Source organism: Crinia signifera, chromosome 11 (assembly GCF_055691185.1).
Source record: "Crinia signifera chromosome 11, ASM5569118v1, whole genome shotgun sequence".
NCBI lineage: Eukaryota > Metazoa > Chordata > Amphibia > Anura > Myobatrachidae > Crinia > Crinia signifera.
In genome coordinates, this window is record NC_139227.1 from 1,925,878 (window position 1) to 1,944,762 (window position 18,885).

Genomic DNA, 18,885 nt, shown 5'->3' on the forward strand with positions numbered 1-18,885 from the left:
AACCGTTATCCAGGTAATGTAAGATTTTACATCTTTTCTGTAATACAATGACACTACACATTCTCTCTTTCACGAACCTCTGTATTTCCCAACCCTCCTCCTTCTTCTAATCGGATCTTATTAGAGGTAATCCAATAACATATGACATTTGGCACTCATCTTATAATACTAATGCACAATATACCTTAGTCTATCACCCTCATGAGATCACCCTGCAAGCAGCGGAGAATTGTCTTCTGTAACTATTCCTTCACCAACCAATCTCCTACTCTGTGTGTGACTTCCCCTCTCCAAATTACTCTCACACAAAATCTCTGACTGTCCCCTCAGACTTCAGTGCTCTCCTGTTTGTAGTCTATCTCTTGTGCTCTCCATCATGTCCCTTCATTTCCCACATGTGTCCCTGCTTTCCCCTGGACAGATTGCCCAGGTCTGCTCCACCCTGCATGGTGTTGGTGAAATGGACCACCTTGCCCTCTTCCTCTGGTCTCTGCCACCACATTTGTCTGCTTTACACTCTATAAAGGATGTCTTCAACCTGTCAGTCCCACTCACCGGGGAGGAATCCAAGCCTGAAACTACAGAGGGAGAGGAAAAGAACAAGAAAACCAACTGCTTGAAGGTGCGATTACAATAGGGATAAGATGGACTTAATATTTTATTTATAAGGGACATTAGTTTTATCATGCAGTCATTATAATTGTAAACCATGTCTGTTTCAAATATTTATCACATTTTATGCAATATTTTATACGCCTCTCCCTTCCATTTGTCGTATTTGGAAACTGAATGAGAATGTTTAGAAGTATAGCAGGGAAGAATGAGATGGATCAGGTGACCAGTGCCGGAGTCACATGGGGCTGGCACAGTATATAACATTTGGTACTGAATGTTTTCATTCTGGGACTGGCAGTGTCAGGGGGTGGAAAGCCAGTATCCAAATCTAATGTATGAAAGAAAATAAATGTCTGCATCAGTGCAAGCCCTCTCATTAACTATAAAACGTTCTATATTCTCCCCGTACTTGCGTGGGTTTCCTCCGGGTACTCCGGTTTCCTCTGGGTACTCCAGTTTCCTCCCACAATCAGAAAATATACTGGTAGGTTAATTGGCTCCCAACAAAATTAACCCTGGAATGTCTAAGTGTGCGTGTATATGTGGTAGGGAATATATATTCTAAGCTCCACTGGGGCAGGGACTGATGTGAAGGTTCAAATATCTCTCCAAAGCGCTGCACAATATATGTATATATAATATGCGCTATATAAGAAACTGTTAATAAATAAATACAATACAATTGGGTCCTATATTGATTATTGGGTCTAATATCCCAACTGGGGTTCTTGATCAATTGAACTGAAACAGCATATCTTATTGCCGTGAATAGAATAGATAAGCATAGGCGCGCACACATTGAGCATTGGGGGTACACAGGCACCCCCTAATGCTGTGCCCACCCTTATGAACACTTCCCTGCCGCTAGCAATACCTTTTACCAAAGACTTTTGTTTTTTAGAACTGTATTCCATTAAAAGAAGCGTCCATCAATCAATGATGTGCGTTTTGCATTGTTAATTGTACTAGACCATTGTCATATCACTACGTACCGGCGTCATCCATACTGTATATATTTTTTTACTATATTTGCATGTATTGTTACACAGGGTAATTAGAAGATAGAAGGCTGAGAGACGGTTTATATTATAGCGAGTGCCAATAGATGGTAGACACACCTGATTGGTGGTGTTACACACACCCAATGGGCTATCTTAGACACACCCAATGGGCTATCTTAGACACGCCCAATAGGTGGTTTTAGACACACCCCTTTGTAGGTGCACCCCCTAATGCAATGTGCTGCACATGCCTATGTAGATAAGGTTACATTTAATGAAGAAAAAATGCATTACATAATAATATGCTACTAATTTGTATACTTTACATAGAATATACACATTTTAAGACGCAGATACTGCCCTTGGCACGTCTTGAAAACAGGGCCAACACACACCTGTTTTCAAGAATGTTGCCTGTCTCTACCCCCAAATGGTTACATGGCACTGCGACCAGATCTATACTTGCGCAGTGGACTTGCTCCTTAACAGATCCCAAAACATGTACTGTAATGGGAATGACATTGGCCGTTGTGGTGTGTTTGTTAAACAGTATTGATGATTGGTGAAGGGAATTCTGGATTTCTTTCCGTTGTGAAGTTTTGTTTCTCATGATCACAACTAGAGAAAACATGAAACTTTATGAACAGTTTGTAACTTACAAAGAAATGACAGAAGAACGTAACAGAAGGGTTTATTATACAGTCTGTAATTGGGTTTATTATACAGTCTGTCACTGTCTCCTCTAGGATAGGACGCGGAAGCTGCTGAGAGAGTGTTACCTGCGAGATCCATATCCCAGCCCTGCACAAAAGAGGCATCTGTCCTATATGACCGGATTACGTCCCACACAGGTCACCAACTGGTACAAAAACAGAAGACAGAGGGACAGGGCAGTTACATCCAGGACTAAGTAAGTGAATTCTTATGGCAGAAGTGTTCTTTAGTGCTACGCAGATTGTATATAACACAAAGGGCAAGCACAAGACCTTTCTGCTGTATTTACACACCATAAACCTGTGTTTTAGTATTTTAATATTGGACAATAATACATTAGGGAGCGGTGAGAATGTTTTGCCTTCTCCGATGGATACTGAGAGTCTGCCCCTCCACAGATTGGCAGTGACAGTGACAGACGGAAGTTATATTTATCCCAGTGACACTACAGGATGACAGCTGATAAAAGTGTATTCCTTTTTCGCCAACATTAACATGTTCCAAATGGAACTTCAACCCCGTCCTTTCAATATTGATTGTTTTTAACCCCTTCACTGCAGGTGACAAGTCCCACTAATCATCCCCAATATACCAAAACTATGGATAACAAGTGTTGACCCATAATTTGATGTTTGTGAAATTATACAAAAAACCTAAATAAAACCAACCTTCCCCTGGGCGACTGGCGGGGACACTTCAGAGGAAATGCTCCATCAGCTACGATCTTGGTGCCAATCCTACTCGTTATCACACGTGATCCAGCGCTATGGGAAATGTATGGGGGTGGGCACTACTTGTCCACTCACCCCCATGATAACGGCAGCTAGGTGGGCACTACTTGTCCACTCACCCCCATGATAACGGCAGCTAGGTGGGCACTACTTGTCCACTCACCCCCATGATAACGGCAGCTAGGTGGGCACTACTTGTCCGCTCACCCCCATGATAACAGCAGCTAGGTGGGCACTACTTGTCCACTCACCCCCATGATAACAGCAGCTAGGTGGGCACTACTTGTCCACTCATCCCCATGATAACAGCAGCTAGGTGGGCACTACTTGTCCACTCACCCCCATGATAACAGCAGCTAGGTGGGCACTACTTGTCCACTCACCCCCATGATAACAGCAGCTAGGTGGGCACTACTTGTCCGCTCACCCCCATGATAACAGCAGCTAGGTGGGCACTACTTGTCCACTCACCCCCATGATAACAGCAGCTAGGTGGGCACTACTTGTCCACTCACCCCCATGATAACAGCAGCTAGGTGGGCACTACTTGTCCACTCACCCCCATGATAACAGAAGCTAGGTGGGCACTACTTGTCCACTCACCCCCATGATAACAGCAGCTAGGTGGGCACTACTTGTCCACTCACCCCCATGATAACAGCAGCTAGGTGGCCACTACTTGTCCACTCACCCCCATGATAACGGCAGCTAGGTGGGCACTACTTGTCCACTCACCCCCATGATAACGGCAGCTAGGTGGGCACTACTTGTCCACTCACCCCCATGATAACAGCAGCTAGGTGGGCACTACTTGTCCACTCACCCCCATGATAACAGCAGCTAGGTGGGCACTACTTGTCCACTCACCCCCATGATAACAGCAGCTAGGTGGGCACTACTTGTCCACTCACCCCCATGATAACAGCAGCTAGGTGGGCACTACTTGTCCACTCACCCCCATGATAACAGCAGCTAGGTGGGCACTACTTGTCCACTCACCCCCATGATAACAGCAGCTAGGTGGGCACTACTTGTCCACTCACCCCCATGATAACAGCAGCTAGGTGGGCACTACTTGTCCACTCACCCCCATGATAACAGCAGCTAGGTGGGCACTACTTGTTCACTCACCCCCATGATAACGGCAGCTAGGTGGGCACTACTTGTCCACTCACCCCCATGATAACAGCAGCTAGGTGGGCACTACTTGTCCACTCACCCCCATGATAACGGCAGCTAGGTGGGCACTACTTGTCCACTCACCCCCATGATAACGGCAGCTAGGTGGGCACTACTTGTCCACTCACCCCCATGATAACAGCAGCTAGGTGGGCACTACTTGTCCACTCACCCCCATGATAACAGCAGCTAGGTGGGCACTACTTGTCCACTCACCCCCATGATAACAGCAGCTAGGTGGGCACTACTTGTCCACTCACCCCCATGATAACAGCAGCTAGGTGGGCACTACTTGTCCACTCACCCCCATGATAACAGCAGCTAGGTGGGCACTACTTGTCCACTCACCCCCATGATAACGGCAGCTAGGTGGGCACTACTTGTCCACTCACCCCCATGATAACGGCAGCTAGGTGGGCACTACTTGTCCACTCACCCCCATGATAACAGCAGCTAGGTGGGCACTACTTGTCCACTCACCCCCATGATAACGGCAGCTAGGTGGGCACTACTTGTCCACTCACCCCCATGATAACGGTGTCACAGTTCTGCTTAGTCAAGCTTACCTGTATGGTGATTCTGCTCTGTGTCTCAGTCTGACTCTGTCTGGCAGCATGAATGGAGACAGGACTGTCTGTGCATTGCTGGTTCATTGATTGATTGCACCTGATAGAAATCCTGGCAGAAGCTGGAATCACCTGTAACCCTTTGCTCTCCTGTTCCATGTGGCTCACCTGTTTAGTTCAGACTGAAGTATTCTGGATTCCTGCCTCAGATTGCAGATTGTCCTCTGTCATTTCCTCCAATCAATACAAGGCAGGGGGGATAAATATCTTGCTCACAGAGGCAGAACTGACTTCAGCAACTCGTCTTCCTGCTGCATGGGCTGGATGCTCTGTGCAGTTCAAACCTGCTTCCTGGAATCCCTGCGTGAGTCTTCAGCGTTCAGCTCCCAGAGGCTCTGCTTGTCCAGCGCTCCCAGTCTGGTCCACAAATGGTCCAATTCCTGCTCCAGTTCCTGCTCATCTAGTTCCTGTGTTTATACTCGGTTTTCTTCAGTTATTTGTTATATGCCAAGTCAGCCATTTCAGTTCTGTTATCTCCGTCACCTGTTCCTGTGTCAACACCAAGTCGCTACCCTGTCCTGATACCAGTTTCCTGACCTGCCTGCTACAAGCTGCATCCAGCTATTGTGTGCTACGTCTCTGCTGTAATCTTCCAGTAATCCTGTCATTCAGCTGTATCCTGATCCCAGCCATCCAATCTTCAATCATCCAATCGTCCAATCTTCAGTCGTCCAATTGTCCAATCTTCAGTCATCCAATTGTCCAATCTTCAGTCATCCAATTGTCCAATCTTCAGTCATCCAATTGTCCAATCTTCAGTCATCCAATTGTCCAATCTTCAGTCATCCAGTCGTCCAATCTTCTGTCATCCAATTGTCCAATTTTCAGGTATCCTTTTCTCTAAACTCAAATCCTGAACATTGCCTTATCCTCCCAGAACTACCGGCACATATCTTGTTTATTTTGAATGGACTGCCATCTTGTTTATTTTTGCAAAGGACTGCTATCTTTTGTTACTTGTTATTTATCAGAGACTTGCATCTAGTTATTATTTGTCCAATCAAGAAGTATTGATCCTGGTTACATTATCTGTTATATGAGTTCCTTCAATAAACCTGTTTGTGTTAACCCATCTCCGGCTGGTCACGCCTCTCTTCCTGAGATCCGCACCACTCCATCAATCCACCATCTGACCACTCCAGTCACGACTGATTCCACACACCCATTTCGTGACAGTTTTGCTGAAGTCACATGGACTTGGTCAGTGATCAGAGTGTGGGTTGTCTAGATCACAGTACCAGCATGGAGAGACAGATTGATCTTCAGTTCTTACTCACAAAGTTCTGGCAAGACTTATCTGGTTGTTCTTGCAAGCTGCAGCAATCCTTGCCGGCTAATGAATCCTCACGTGTCACATCTGCAGCCGCATGTCATTTGGCCTCTTCACCTCTACCCCCTGACTACCTGGCTACTCCAAAGGAGGACGATGAGGCTTCTGCGGACAGTGGGTCTGTCATAAGTCCCTTACTTTGCCATCTGCAATCTGGTTCTGCTTGGACCTTTAAAGAGCCAGAATCAGAGACATTAAAGGTTTTACACCAGTTACTGAATCAACTACAGGAATTACCATCTAAAATTTTTTCTGTAGTCTCCGCCATATTGGACAGTTCTTTGGTACCCCTTTCCAGTGGAACTGTGCACCATGGAACTTCCACTACACTTCCAAGTACTCCTGAGAAGTCCTCTCATAAGCCTTGTAAGGACATACCACAAAGCAGACCACGAGCCCAGCTGTCTGAGGAGGAACGTCAGCGGCGCAGGCAGCTAGACCTGTGCTTCTATTGTGGTGGTTCAGACCATTTCATAGAAGATTGTTCTCTCCGTCTGCCCAGAAATGGGGAGATTCCTCCCGTTACAGCTCAGAAAGAAACCCGAGTTAATACTTGGGGCCCTAGAACAAAGATCATCTTGGCCAAACACGGTTTCACTGCTGTCCACAGAGCTCCTGGGAAGGTTCCTGTATCCATTACTGGAGGTGGAGTCTCAGGATTTTCTGCCCAAAAGCATGTGTCCGTCTCATCAACCTCAGGAGGGTTGTCCAATACCGCAGCCCCAGCAGAGGTATCTTGTGCTAAAGATTCAGAACGAGTATCCCGTCTCCAGCCCCAAGAGGGGGTTCAGCCTTTTCAGCCCCAGAGGGGAGTTCAGCCTCTCCAGTCTCAAGAAGGGGTCTGCTGTATCCAGCCCCAGAAGGGGGTCCAGAGTCTCCAGCCCCAGAAGGGGGTCCAGAGTCTCCAGCCCCAGGAGGGGGCTCTCAGTCTCCAGCCCCAGGAGGGGGCTCTCAGTCTCCAGCCCCAGGAGGGGGCTCTCAGTCTCCAGCCCCAGGAGGGGGCTCTCAGTCTCCAGCCCCAGGAGGGGGCTCTCAGTCTCCAGCCCCAGGAGGGGGCTCTCAGTCTCCAGCCCCAGGAGGGGGCTCTCAGTCTCCTGCCCCAGGAGTGGGCTCTCAGTCTCCTGCCCCAGGAGGGGGTTCACAGTCTCCTGCCCCAGGAGGGGGTTCACAGTCTCCTGCCCCAAGAGGGGGTTCACAGTCTCCTGCCCCAAGAGGGGGTTCACAGTCTCCTGCCCCAAGAGGGGGTTCACAGTCTCCTGCCCCAAGAGGGGGTTCACAGTCTCCTGCCCCAAGAGGGGGTTCACAGTCTCCTGCCCCAAGAGGGGGTTCACAGTCTCCTGCCCCAAGAGGGGGTTCACAGTCTCCTGCCCCAAGAGGGGGTTCAAAGTCTCCTGCCCCAAGAGGGGGTTCAAAGTCTCCAGTCCCAGAAGAGGGCTTTCTGTGTCCAGCCCCAAAATGGGATTTCAAGTGTCCAGTCCCAAGTAGGGGTGAATCCAGGTGTCGAGCTCCAAGAGGGGGAAATTCCAAGTGTCGAGTCCCAGGAGGGGGCCCTGTATACCAGAGACCCTGGAGGAGAGGAGGACACTTCTGCCCTGGCCTCCGGGCCTGAGGACACTTCTGCCCTGGCCTCCGGGCCTGAGGACACTTCTGCCCTGGCCTCCGGGCCTGAGGACACTTCTGCCCTGGCCTCCGGGCCTGAGGACACTTCTGCCCTGGCCTCCGGGCCTGAGGACACTTCTGCCCTGGCCTCCGGGCCTGAGGACACTTCTGCCCTGGCCTCCGGGCCTGAGGACACTTCTGCCCTGGCCTCCGGGCCTGAGGACACACCTGCCCTGGCCTCCGGGCCTGAGGTTGTTCCAGTTATTCCAGTGCAGACTGCCTTGCCCAAGGCATCCGAGGGGTCTGCCATGCACAAAACACTCAATGTGCCCGCCGTGTCTGAGGCTTCCGTGGTTCCAGTTTTTCCTAAAAAATCCAAGATTCTTGATCAGCTGAAGCCTTCCAAAGCCCCAATTCCATCAAAACCATTTCAAGATTCAAGCAGAGAATATTCGCCCATCTATTTTGATGGGGATCTTGTCCATTATGAAGCCCTGGTGAACCAATATTTGTCTATATTGGAAACCGAACCTTCATCTGGTCTCACGCTAGCCAACATCGTCAGTTACCTGTTTTTGTCATTTAAAGGAGAAGCTTTGGAGTGGGCTTGTCCACTTTATGAATCTAACGACTCCAGACTTCGAGATCTGACATCCTTCTCCAAGGCCGTAGTGGAAAGGTTTGGTTCAAAGACTCCCTGTAAGAATTCCTCCACCACTACAGTTAAAAGTCATCCGGTGGCCAAAACCAACCATTCTTTGCCATCCATCCAAGATTGTGCGCCATCTCAACAATGCCTTAGAACCTCCAAGGTTTCAAAAAATTGTCTATTGATGCCCAAATCTATGGACGTTAGAATTGGGTACACATCCATGTCCACCCATTGTGTTGGTTCCTCTGGACTGTCCAATTCTCCAGGATCATCTTCTGAAAAGCAATCTGCCCCGTCAATACCCACCATATGTATTGGATCTTCCGCTTCATGCTACCTCAGTGGTCCTTCAGGGAGTTTCAATTCAACTGAGAGGTCTTCAATCCTGACCTTAGACCAAGACTCAAATTCAGAGTATGATTCTGATTATGATGCCACTCCCTTCCTGGGAGGTCCTGTGTTCTCTGGTGCCTGTTTTGCAGAACCTAAAGCTTCACCTTCCTCAAAAAAATCAAAGCATTCATCTAAGAAAAAGAAGAAGCATCGTCGTTAACCTTGAGTTCCCTTCCAAAGAAGGTTCTGGCATAGGTGTCCGGAGTCCACCCTGAAGGAGGGGGTAATGTCACAGTTCTGCTTAGTCAAGCTTACCTGTATGGTGATTCTGCTCTGTGTCTCAGTCTGACTCTGTCTGGCAGCATGAATGGAGACAGGACTGTCTGTGCATTGCTGGTTCATTGATTGATTGCACCTGATAGAAATCCTGGCAGAAGCTGGAATCACCTGTAACCCTTTGCTCTCCTGTTCCATGTGGCTCACCTGTTTAGTTCAGACTGAAGTATTCTGGATTCCTGCCTCAGATTGCAGATTGTCCTCTGTCATTTCCTCCAATCAATACAAGGCAGGGGGGATAAATATCTTGCTCACAGAGGCAGAACTGACTTCAGCAACTCGTCTTCCTGCTGCATGGGCTGGATGCTCTGTGCAGTTCAAACCTGCTTCCTGGAATCCCTGCGTGAGTCTTCAGCGTTCAGCTCCCAGAGGCTCTGCTTGTCCAGCGCTCCCGGTCTGGTCCACAAATGGTCCAATTCCTGCTCCAGTTCCTGCTCATCTAGTTCCTGTGTTTATACTCGGTTTTCTTCAGTTATTTGTTATATGCCAAGTCAGCCATTTCAGTTCTGTTATCTCCGTCACCTGTTCCTGTGTCAACACCAAGTCGCTACCCTGTCCTGATACCAGTTTCCTGACCTGCCTGCTACAAGCTGCATCCAGCTATTGTGTGCTACGTCTCTGCTGTAATCTTCCAGTAATCCTGTCATTCAGCTGTATCCTGATCCCAGCCATCCAATCTTCAATCATCCAATCGTCCAATCTTCAGTCGTCCAATTGTCCAATCTTCAGTCATCCAATTGTCCAATCTTCAGTCATCCAATTGTCCAATCTTCAGTCATCCAATTGTCCAATCTTCAGTCATCCAGTCGTCCAATCTTCTGTCATCCAATTGTCCAATTTTCAGGTATCCTTTTCTCTAAACTCAAATCCTGAACATTGCCTTATCCTCCCAGAACTACCGGCACATATCTTGTTTATTTTGAATGGACTGCCATCTTGTTTATTTTTGCAAAGGACTGCTATCTTTTGTTACTTGTTATTTATCAGAGACTTGCATCTAGTTATTATTTGTCCAATCAAGAAGTATTGATCCTGGTTACATTATCTGTTATATGAGTTCCTTCAATAAACCTGTTTGTGTTAACCCATCTCCGGCTGGTCACGCCTCTCTTCCTGAGATCCGCACCACTCCATCAATCCACCATCTGACCACTCCAGTGACGACTGATTCCACACACCCATTTCGTGACAAACGGCAGCTAGGTGGGCACTACTTGTCCACTCACCCCCATGATAACAGCAGCTAGGTGGGCACTACTTGTCCACTCACCCCCATGATAACAGCAGCTAGGTGGCCACTACTTGTCCGCTCACCCCCATGATAACAGCAGCTAGGTGGGCACTACTTGTCCACTCACCCCCATGATAACGGCAGCTAGGTGGACACTACTTGTCCACTCACCCCCATGATAACAGCAGCTAGGTGGGCACTACTTGTCCGCTCACCCCCATGATAACAGCAGCTAGGTGGCCACTACTTGTCCGCTCACCCCCATGATAACAGCAACTAGGTGGCCACTACTTGTCCGCTCACCCCCATGATAACAGCAGCTAGGTGGGAACTACTTTTCCACTCACCCCCATGATAACAGCAGCTAGGTGGGCACTACTTGTACACTCACCCCCATGATAACAACAGCTAGGTGGCCACTACTTGTCCGCTCACCCCCATGATAACAGCAGCTAGGTGGCCACTACTTGTCCGCTCACCCCCATGATAACAGCAGCTAGGTGGCCACTACTTGTCAACTCACCCCCATGATAACAGCAGCTAGGTGGCCACTACTTGTCCGCTCACCCCCATGATAACAGCAGCTAGGTGGCCACTACTTGTCCGCTCACCCCCATGATAACAGTAGCTAGGTGGGCACTACTTGTCCACTCACCCCCATGATAACAGCAGCTAGGTGGCCACTACTTGTCCGCTCACCCCCATGATAACAGCAGCTAGGTGGGCACTACTTGTCCACTCACCCCCATGATAACGGCAGCTAGGTGGGCACTACTTGTCCACTCACCCCCATGATAACAGCAGCTAGGTGGGCACTACTTGTCCACTCACCCCCATGATAACAGCAGCTAGGTGGCCACTACTTGTCCGCTCACCCCCATGATAACAGCAGCTAGGTGGGCACTACTTGTCCACTCACCCCCATGATAACGGCAGCTAGGTGGGCACTCTTATTTATAAGAATAGAGGTTGCTCTTTTTATTATGTGGCCCCATAGCAGCTATTATCTGGTGAGCACAGGACAATAAAAGAATATTTATTGCCAATGGGGGTGGGTAGAATCTGTGTCTCCCCATCATAGAATAGATTTCCCTCATTTATGGGGTGATTCGGATCTCCTCCCAATAATATGAGCTCGACCCCGTCCCGATATTTTGGGAACTGTGCATGGTCTATTATGCGCACCTCCCTTTTGCAAATGGCTCCAGTGACTTGCATAGCCCAGAATTGGGGCAGGCCGGGGGTGTACGGCTGCGGGGATGGGAATCTCACATTGGAACACCCAGCATGTTAGGGGCATTCCCATGGGTATTGCGGGCGGGCCAATGCCCACCAGGGGGCGAGCGGGTTGGGTTATTAGATTCTTCCTACACATAGTAAGAAAAAAAAAGATTTTAATTTCAGGTGCAGATTTCTTTTTGTGAAAACCTACAGCGAGAGGGTCTGCTCCAGGGGTGGTTCCTGCTGCGTCCATACGTTGATGGAGCAGTGATAAATGCTAGACATAGTCCTCTGTTTGTGTACAAGCAGGAGACTCCCAGTTTCCACATCTCTGAGTGCTTTCATTCAGCTGATGATTCTTGACAACACTTGTACCAGTGCTATGGCAGAGGTGGTTTCTCCGGGTGCCGGACAGTTTCCCGACAGTCAAAACCCCGACACTCGGGGTCCCCATGGCCACCGGCTATTGTTCCTTGTGGGAAACCACGACCCCCATAGAGGGAGAATAGCTGTGCCCACATCGTGGCAAGTGCAGCGAGCCCGCAAGGGGCTTTGTTGTGCTTGCCCCGCTGTCTGAGTCCGGGCAGTCGGGATTCCGACATCGGGCTAATGACTGTCGGGATCCCGATTGTCAGGACCATATACCAAACCTGGTTTCTCCATCCCGGTATGGGTTCTGTGGAAGCGGCTGTGCGGCTGGGAACGCATCCACTTTCTCTGAACCCCTGTGACACTCCCATAACCCACCTATGAGATGGACTTTCTTGTGGTTCACTTCAAGCCACTTCCCACCCAGAACCCAGGAATGTCCTTCCCTTTGCCGATTTCTGATATGGTCTGCCCCATTCGCAACAGCACCTTTGTGCGTACCATGTATAATGCATGACCCATAGGGGCTTCCATGCGCAGTTAATTGTGGTAATATCTGCATTGTGCCTCTAAATCAGATCAGGTAAAAAATGCTCACATCACAAGATTGAGAACACTATCCCCCCCCCCCCCCCCCTACCCTTACCCGGTGCACTGTGCAGTGTGCCTGCTTCATACTTTGCCAGGGGTGTGTTACCTCTGCCCAGCTTCTGCCCACTGCATGTGTAAACTTAATTTTCTCTATAATACCTGTCCTCTACCTCTGTGAACCTATGCAGCTCAGCAAAAACCATAGCCTCACTCCCCTAACCGTACCTTTTTTAGGGGGTTGACCACTGACAACACACTAGGCCTCATTTATACAGCACAACATTTAGATGCAGTTCTCACCCCTATGGTGTCATGGGTTGGATCCTAAAACCTGGCTGTCAAAATCCAGTCAGGATCCCAACAGCAGCATCCTGACAGCCAAAATCATAATTTAACCTTCCCATCCCCTCATGCAGCCTAACCCCCATTCACAGTCTAGAGGCCCATACACACTGGGTGATTTATAGTTGAAAGCCGCTCAAACTTAGGGCCAGATTCTCTAAGATTCAAAAGTGATAAAATGGAGAGTGATAAACAGCCAGCCAATCAGCTCCTACCTGCCATGTCACAGACAGTGTTTGAGAAAGGTCAGACAGGAGCTGATTGGTTGGCTGTTTATCACTCTCCATTTTATCACTTTTGAAGCTTAGAGAATCTGGCCCTTAGTGTTTTGAGTGGCTTACAGCTCAAAGCCGCCCAGTGTGTATGCCCCGGCGATCAGGGCCGCCACTAGTAATGTTGGGGCCCGGGACTGACCTTCAGCCCGGGCCCCCAGTGGCACCCGCCTCGCGCGCCGGCACCCCGCCTCCCCCTACCACCCCACCCCCAATTACTATTATTTGCCAGCGGTGTGGGCGGTGCAACATCTCCCAGGCTCAAGCAGCGACAGCGCAGCATCTTCTCCCTCCTTCATGTCGTGAGTCGGGACTCGGATCACTCATTGCACAGTGCAGCCTGCACAGCGCCGAGCCCCTCTGTATCCTAGGCTCGGCACTCTGCAGGCTGCACTGTGTATTGTGCGTGCCTGGCCGCCGGGTGGGGGATGCATTGTGCGGGTGCGGGGGGTGGTGCCGTGCCACTGTGGGCAGCTGCCCGGGCCCCTCGGCGGCCCACATCATCGTCGGGAAAGCCGTTATGCAAACCCATCCACCCCCCACTGACAGCGCCGGGCAGGGGGAAAGCCGCTCAGTGTGTATGGACCTTTACCCTCACCTCCCTCACTACTACAACATAACACTAACCTTCCTCTAGTGCCTAACCCTAAACCCGGTACCTACATTCATCATCCATAGGGATTCTGACTGTCAGGATTCCGATGTTAGTATTCTGACTGTGAGGCAGATATATCATGTGCCGATATTTAGATTCGGGTGGGTTATATATTTTTTCTATGCAGACTAAAGACTGGATACATTTGCATGTAGACATCTTTATTACACTTTCACCTAGAGTTCAGCATGCACACAGCCCACCCAAATCTAAATCTCTCTGCACATTACCTGCTCTACATGCAGTGTTACTTGCTTTACGTACAAACACGAGTCCCTAAATGTAGATTTTTGTCTGTATGCCAAGAATCTCCTAATGGATCAAACCGTTAACCTTCTGTATCGTATACATTTGAGGCCATGAAGATAATCATTGAACATACGGTACATGAGGGAGTCAGTATCTTCATGGGAACAGATGGACTAATAATTGGCTAAGTTACTTCAGATAATTGTCATTAATCAGATAGAACTTCTGTAGAAAACCAGTACTACCTGGTATTGGACAACTAAGACACTGACAGCTCACTTATATTTTAAGAATGACAAACAAAATAAATAAATATTTGTCAACAATTTATGCACAATTATCACAATCATCTCCTGTATAAATATTGGAATATATGTTGAAAAAAAAAAAGCATAGGAAATAGGCCCTTATTCTGGTTCACTAGCAAATGCAAGTTCTTTCTCAAATGAACAAAACCATGGCCCTTATTCTAATCTATGCGGTACGGCCCGCGTGCGGCCGTACCGCCGATGTTTTGACACTGCACATGCGCAGAGGTCAATCTGCGCATGTGCAGCCCCCTTCGCCGCAGACGGATTTCGTCCGCCGCAAAGGGGGCGTATAGGGGCGTGAGGGGCTTCATGCCCTCATTTCCCTATGTGTACGCCCCGCGTTTCATGGGCGTTCCCATGCAAACGCGGGGCGTATGCATGGTAATGAGGGCATGACGCAACTCATGGGGGCGGAAAGCTGACGTCGCCGGATGTCAGCTTTCAGCCCCCATACAAGCTACCACACGGACGATTGTCCGTGTGGTCTCAGCTTGCGGGAGCTGCCGGGGCGTGCGGACCTGCCTTCGATGGTCGACGACCATCGAATGCAGGGGGCAGCTCCCAACATGGTGGAGGCGTACGCCCCGCCATTTTCATGCGGATCGGCAGCCGTCCGTGTACGGACGGCCGTGCCGATCCGTCTTGTAGGCGGGGATTCGTCTGGTGCGGTCGGAGCCGCATATGCGGCTCGACCGCACCAACCAGAATAAGGGCCAATGTGCACTGCAGGTGGGGCAGATGTAACATGTGCAGAGAGAGTTAGATTTGGGTGGGGTTTTACTTCAACATGAGATCTATATTGCAGTGTAAAACCAAAGCCGTCAGTACCCCCCCCCCCCCCCCCTGCAATGCACCTGATTTTGTCCATCTGAGAAGGAATTTGCCTTTGCGAGTGAAGTGAACCAGAATAAGGGCCGTATTTTGCTACCAATGACCCCATAGCTCATATTCCCATATTCTGACACCATATGTTACACTGTGAAACAGATATCACTGTTCTTGTTATTTGGTTGTTTTTTATAAGAAAGTGACATTTATTTCTGATTCCAGGTCCCAGTAAAATGATGAATCCAGAATGTGATTATAAACCAGTGAAACCTCTATAATCGCAAAATACCTGCTACTACCAAAACTTTATTGTGCTTTCATCATGGTAATAATATTGTAATTACTGGACTAATATTTAATGGATAACATTATCTGATTGTACAGTTTCTTGTGAATTCATTAGTTCTTTACAGTTAAAAGAATATGCGCTGGTGCTAATGTCACACTGAGCGCTTAGAATTTGCACTGGGAACTGGCCTGAATGACCGATCTTATTACTGACCACTGATAAAAAGCAATTTCCTTCAAACTATGCGTTATATGGATTTCGGGCCCTATTCAGACACATAGGCGAGCCCAGCCCCGTGTCTCTAGCCCCCTGGGAACCGAAGATAGTGCCAGGCAAAGCTGTAATGTTTTCCCTATAGGATAACATGGAACCCGCTAAATTCCGACCCCCACCCAGTTCAACGGCTGCCAGTTCCCCCTTCGGCATCACTGAAGCTCGATGTTGATCTTAGTCGAACCCAAATCGCTGGGCCTTCAATATGATACCAGGCTGGATCCATACGGGTTAATTGGTTCCAGGGATATTTCAAACAGCCGTGACCTGCAGTGCTCTGAATACAGCCGGGCAGCCCCCTGCTCTCTGCCCAGCTGTCAATGACTGTCACCCCTGCAGCTTCCGCTCCAATTCTTCTCCCCGCTTTCACGTCAGCCCGCCCCCCTTTAATCATGTGGTGCCGGTGCCTGGCGTGCTCCCCCGACGTCACGCACAACAACAGCGCGCACAATATTTAAAATGTCCACTCAGCTAGAGGGGAAACCAGGAGGGGAGTGGGAGCATGCCCTGCGCTCTGCTCCTCTCCCCATAGAAGCAGCTGCACCGCTCTCCATCTCTCCCTGCAGCAGCAGCGAAGGCTCATATAAAAATTTACAGCAAGTGGCACTTTTGGGGGCATTGCTTAAGGGATGCTACAAGTGGCGGTATGTGGGGGCATTACGCATAATGTGTGGCTTAATGTGTAAGGGGCATTACGGTGTGCAGCATCATGTGTAAGGGGCATTATGTGTGCAGCATCATGTGTAAGGGACATTATGTGTGCAGCATCATGTGTAATGGGTAATATGGTGCGCGGCATCATGTGTAATGAGTACTATGGTGTGCGGCATGATGTGTAATGGGTACTATGGTGTGCGGCATCATGTGTAATGGGTACTATGGTGTGTGGCATCAGGTGTAATGGGTACTATGGTGCCATCAAGCAAGAACCCCCTACCAATGAGCACGTAGGTAAGCAGCACTTATGTGGCAAATATGTAATGGGCATTACGGTTTGTTATATAGTATGTAATGGGCATCATGATGTGTGGCACAATGTGTAATGGTCATTATGGTGTGTGGCCTTATGTATAATTGGCATTACGGCGTGTGGCTTAAATGTCTAATGGGCATTACTGTGTATCGTCTAAAGTGTAATACCACACCCCTTTTTGTGATGCCACGCCTCCTTCCCATGAGACCATGCCCCCTTTTTGCCACGCGGCTACGCTGCGCAAAGGTCACCCTGCTGTTATGTCTATATCTGGGACCACCCATTGCCATAATTGTAGATTCGCCTATGTTCAGACCTGCAGGCAAGGCTCGGAATTAGCAGCCCAGTCGCTTATCAGACAACCATGCGTGCACACTGTACGCTGGGCGTATGACTGAGCCATTCCATATGAAGACAGCCAGCGATGACTGCCCATCACTGGGCACCCTGCGACCATCTGTAGGTGGTACCCCAGCGTTCACTGGCCCTTGCGAGGGAGGGCAGCTGACGTCAGCATCGTCCTCCTTCTCCCCACAGCCAACGCAGTGCTAAGTACGTCCTGTTTACTCGCCGCTGCGATCAGAGGAGTAATCCATTCAATGGTGAGTGATCTGGAACGGTCATGCACATGGGTGGGAATTCATGTATGTAGGGTGGCATGGGGTGGCGTTTACCCAAACGCTGGGCTGAGAGGTTTCAGGTCTGAATCAGGCCCTTCATTGCTTATCATCTCCTGGTAACAGTGTGTAGAGAACTTGGCCAATAACGTTGCCTGTATCTAACCTCTGTAGCATAAATCACGTCTTCGTCAGTGGGTGTAGCCAACTGCGGCACTGTCAAACCACGTTTTATTACAGCCAATCAGAATGATATATAGATAGGTACATATCAAACACAAGGGGGGTATATAACATAGAGGAAATCCCTATGACGGACATCATTGTTAAGAAGAACACATCAATTACACTGATCATAAAATGTTAAAGTGCATACTGTATATATATTTCTATATTTGTATATGTTCCCTATTCCTTGTCTTCGTTATTATAATAAAACTCCATATACTGTATATGGCTATTTGCGGCATTTTGTGCCATTTTTCATCAGCCCAATCTGATGATACATATATCGAAAGGCTTCACTATGGATCCCTTTGTTTATAAAATATATTCACTTAAAACATATCATTAAAATGTAGTTCAAAGAACAACGATGCTGTCCTGAAAACTGCGCACAAAGGACCTTATTCTGATTGACTTGCCAGTCCAACAGATGCCGCCCTCCGCCCGCAGTGCCGCTCCCCCCCCTCACACGCAGTACCCCATGCGCGGCTGCGAATGGATGATTTACATAATCATCAATTCGGGGGCGGGGAAATCATTTGATTGTCGCCGACCATCGAATGCTTTCTCCCGCGCACACAGTTCAGACAGACCTATATAGCGACTCTAAACTGCGGTCGCCCTGTGCGAGGACAGGGCGGGCAGCTGACATCCGGTGAGCCAGATCTGTGAGCCTCTAGCCATGCCCACAGCCCCCTGGCGTTTATTCCCCGACAGGGGACTCCCAACAGGCCCCCCCCCTCGCCGCGGAACACTGCCGGCCGCGGGAGGGACGCGGGAATGTCCATGAAAACCGAGACATTCCCACGGTAATCGGGACTGTTGGGAGGTATGCATAGGCTAATGGAGCTGCTCGGCGCCCCCCCGCCCTTCTTCACCCCCTGCTCGGCATGTAGGGTGCACAGAAATGCGCCTGAACATGCGCAGACGCTTCACATCGGTCCTCTGTGCGAATGCAGAATATGAAGAATCAGAATAAGGGCCACAATGTCACTGTTTGTATAAAGTCTCCTGAGAAGAAATATTATGTCTATTAGGATCTTTCCTGGTGTTATGGTTGCCAGGAGATGTGGAAGACAGGCCCCCGGCAGAACGCAAGCCTGGGACAGGTGGAAAGCATATTACAAAATACAGCTTTTTTGCTTTTATGAAGTTTTGTCGGAGTGACACCCTGACTGTACCCTCGCTCACCCAGCTCGGTACTGTAGCTTCCTTTGCTCGCCACACATTTATATTCCCCCTCCAGGTATCAATGGACCAAGTGACTGATGGGAAAAGTCAAAAGACAGAAGTGGTTCAAGTCATAACCTTCAACAAAAGCAA

General features: G+C 49.0%; 1 protein-coding gene across 1 annotated transcript; it reads left to right on the forward strand.

Moving 5' to 3' along the window:
- The first annotated feature begins 361 nt into the window (after positions 1 to 361).
- On the forward strand, positions 362 to 15,487 carry LOC146045151 (homeobox protein SIX3-like). The gene is made up of 3 exons (XM_083163847.1): positions 362 to 622; positions 2,363 to 2,526; positions 15,408 to 15,487. Exons 1-3 carry the CDS (start codon positions 377 to 379, stop codon positions 15,415 to 15,417), a joined length of 420 nt encoding a protein of 139 aa, XP_083019973.1. The 5' UTR covers positions 362 to 376; the 3' UTR covers positions 15,418 to 15,487.
- The last annotated feature ends 3,398 nt before the right edge of the window (positions 15,488 to 18,885 follow it).